Consider the following 1,999-nt stretch of genomic DNA (forward strand, 5'->3'; position numbering starts at 1 on the left):
AGGTGTAAGTTATAACTTGCATGCAAGTAATAAAAACATACCTAAATTATGAAATACTGGTCTGGATGCCTTCTCTTCAGTAGCAGGATAAAAAGAATGACCTGGGTTGTTTGTTGTTGCTTTTATTTTATTTTTTTACTTTACAATATTGTATTGGTTTTGCCATACATCAACATGAGTCTGCCACAGGTGTACATGTGTTCCCCATCCTGAATCCCCCTCTCACCTCCCGCCCCATACCATCCCTCTAGGTCATCCCAGTGCACCAGCCCCAAGCATCCTGTATCATGCATCGAACCTGGGCTGGCGATTCATTTCATATAGGATATTATACATGTTTCGATGCTATTGTTGATTTTAAATCAAGTTACAAAGCAAACATAGGAACACTGTGAGCACGTTGGTCATGCCTTGTCAGGGAGAAGCCTTCAGGACTTATGTTCTAGAAATCCGCCTCCCCTCAGTATCACAGCTATGCTGTTCTTTGCTCAAGATGCCAGGAGCTCTTTGGCGGTGGAAGAGGGTGGGCGGGGACTGACCAGCTACTGGGCTGCATCCTGTCTCCTGCCAGCCCAGGTTGCAAAACAGGTTCCGTGCTCCTTTGGGGAAGACTGTGGCTGCCACAGTCCCACCCAGCAGCTCCTCCCAGGGGTGGGGTTAGGACTGCACACACACCCTTCTGGGGCCTCACCTATATGCAGAGGACGGCAGCCTACCCTTTGGGCCTCAACTCTGCAAGGGCCTGATGGGGCTCCCGACCCTGTAGCTGCACAGTTGGGAGCGGCTGCTGTTTTCTCCATTTCCTGTCTGAGATGTGCATGGAGTGTCAGAGGAGGCAATGGCTGAAAAAAAACTCCCGCTGGCTCTGTTGGGGAGGCCACTGCCTGGACCGAGATGTGAGAGGACCTGCTTGGCTGCCCAGTGGGTTGAGGCCTGGCTTCAGAGGAGAAGGGAACCCCATATGGCCTTTGTCACCCCTGATCCCAACTTGACTGCAGGGGCTCGGGCTGGATCTCAGCCCCAGCTTGCCCCCTTGGCAGGTGCCTTTGTGCCAAGTTTGGAAGTTACACAACCAAATGAGCCGTCTTGAACGCTAACCAGTAGGGCGAGGTGGTGGGACTAGGCGAGAGTCCCAGAGCACCCTGGGAGATGTTGCTGCCTCCTGGTAGCTCCCCCAAGGCCCTAGCTGCTGCCTCACCATGGTCAGTCTGTGGCCTTGAGCTTGTCCCCAGGAGGCAGTGGAACTGCAGGACCCTCAAGGCCCTCCCCTCACACGCGTACAGACCTCTGGGGGCATCCTTGGGAGGCTGCAGCTGACATTGTTGCTGTTCTTCTGTCTGCAGGCTCCAGGGCCCTGCGGAGCATCATGACCCAGGACGAGTAGAGGAGCCCGAGAGCCTCTCCGCAGAAAGGAAGGAAGAGCCCGCTGTTCTTTCTCCCTGTGCCTGACTGCATCATCCAGCATTTCCGCTGGTCCCCCCTCTGGCTGCTGGATTAGGGCCGGGCTTCCAGCAGGACCATCCCCCAGGGGATGGGCAACTGGTGAAGTAGGTCTCACTGCCGGGGCCCCTGTTGGCCACACCATGAACCTCCAGGCCCAGCCCAAGGCTCAGAACAAGCGGAAGCGTTGCCTCTTTGGGGACCAAGAACCAGCTCCCAAGGAGCAGCCTCAGCCCCTGCAAGCCCCCCAGCAGTCCCCGGCCCCTCCACAGTCCAGAGTGAAAGAGGAGCCTTACTTTGCCCACGAGGGTTCAGCAGGGGCTGCTCCCCACTCCCAGCCGGTGGAACTGCCCCCTTCCAACAGCCTGGCCCTACTCAACTCTGTGGTGTACGGGTCTGAGCGGACCATGCTGTCCCAGCAGGTGGGCTCGGTCAAGTGGCCCAACTCTGTGATGGCTCCAGGGCGGGGCCCGGAGCGGGGAGGGGGCGGGGGTGTCAGCGACAGCGGCTGGCAGCAGCAGCCAGGCCAGCCTCCACCCAAATCCACGTGGAAACCCCC

At 57.3% G+C, this 1,999-nt stretch overlaps 1 protein-coding gene across 1 annotated transcript in view; it reads left to right on the forward strand.

Moving 5' to 3' along the window:
* The first annotated feature begins 294 nt into the window (after positions 1-294).
* ELMSAN1 (ELM2 and Myb/SANT-like domain containing 1) overlaps positions 295-1,999 on the forward strand; it is a 23,288-nt gene continuing 21,583 nt past the window's right edge. Inside the window, exon 1 of the mRNA XM_010855849.1 lies at positions 295-1,991. Coding sequence (XP_010854151.1) covers positions 1,584-1,991 — 408 coding nt within the window. The 5' untranslated portion in view covers positions 295-1,583. The remainder of the gene's footprint in view (positions 1,992-1,999) is intronic.

Source organism: Bison bison, unplaced genomic scaffold (assembly GCF_000754665.1).
Source record: "Bison bison bison isolate TAMUID 2011002044 unplaced genomic scaffold, Bison_UMD1.0 scf7180017864368, whole genome shotgun sequence".
NCBI lineage: Eukaryota > Metazoa > Chordata > Mammalia > Artiodactyla > Bovidae > Bison > Bison bison.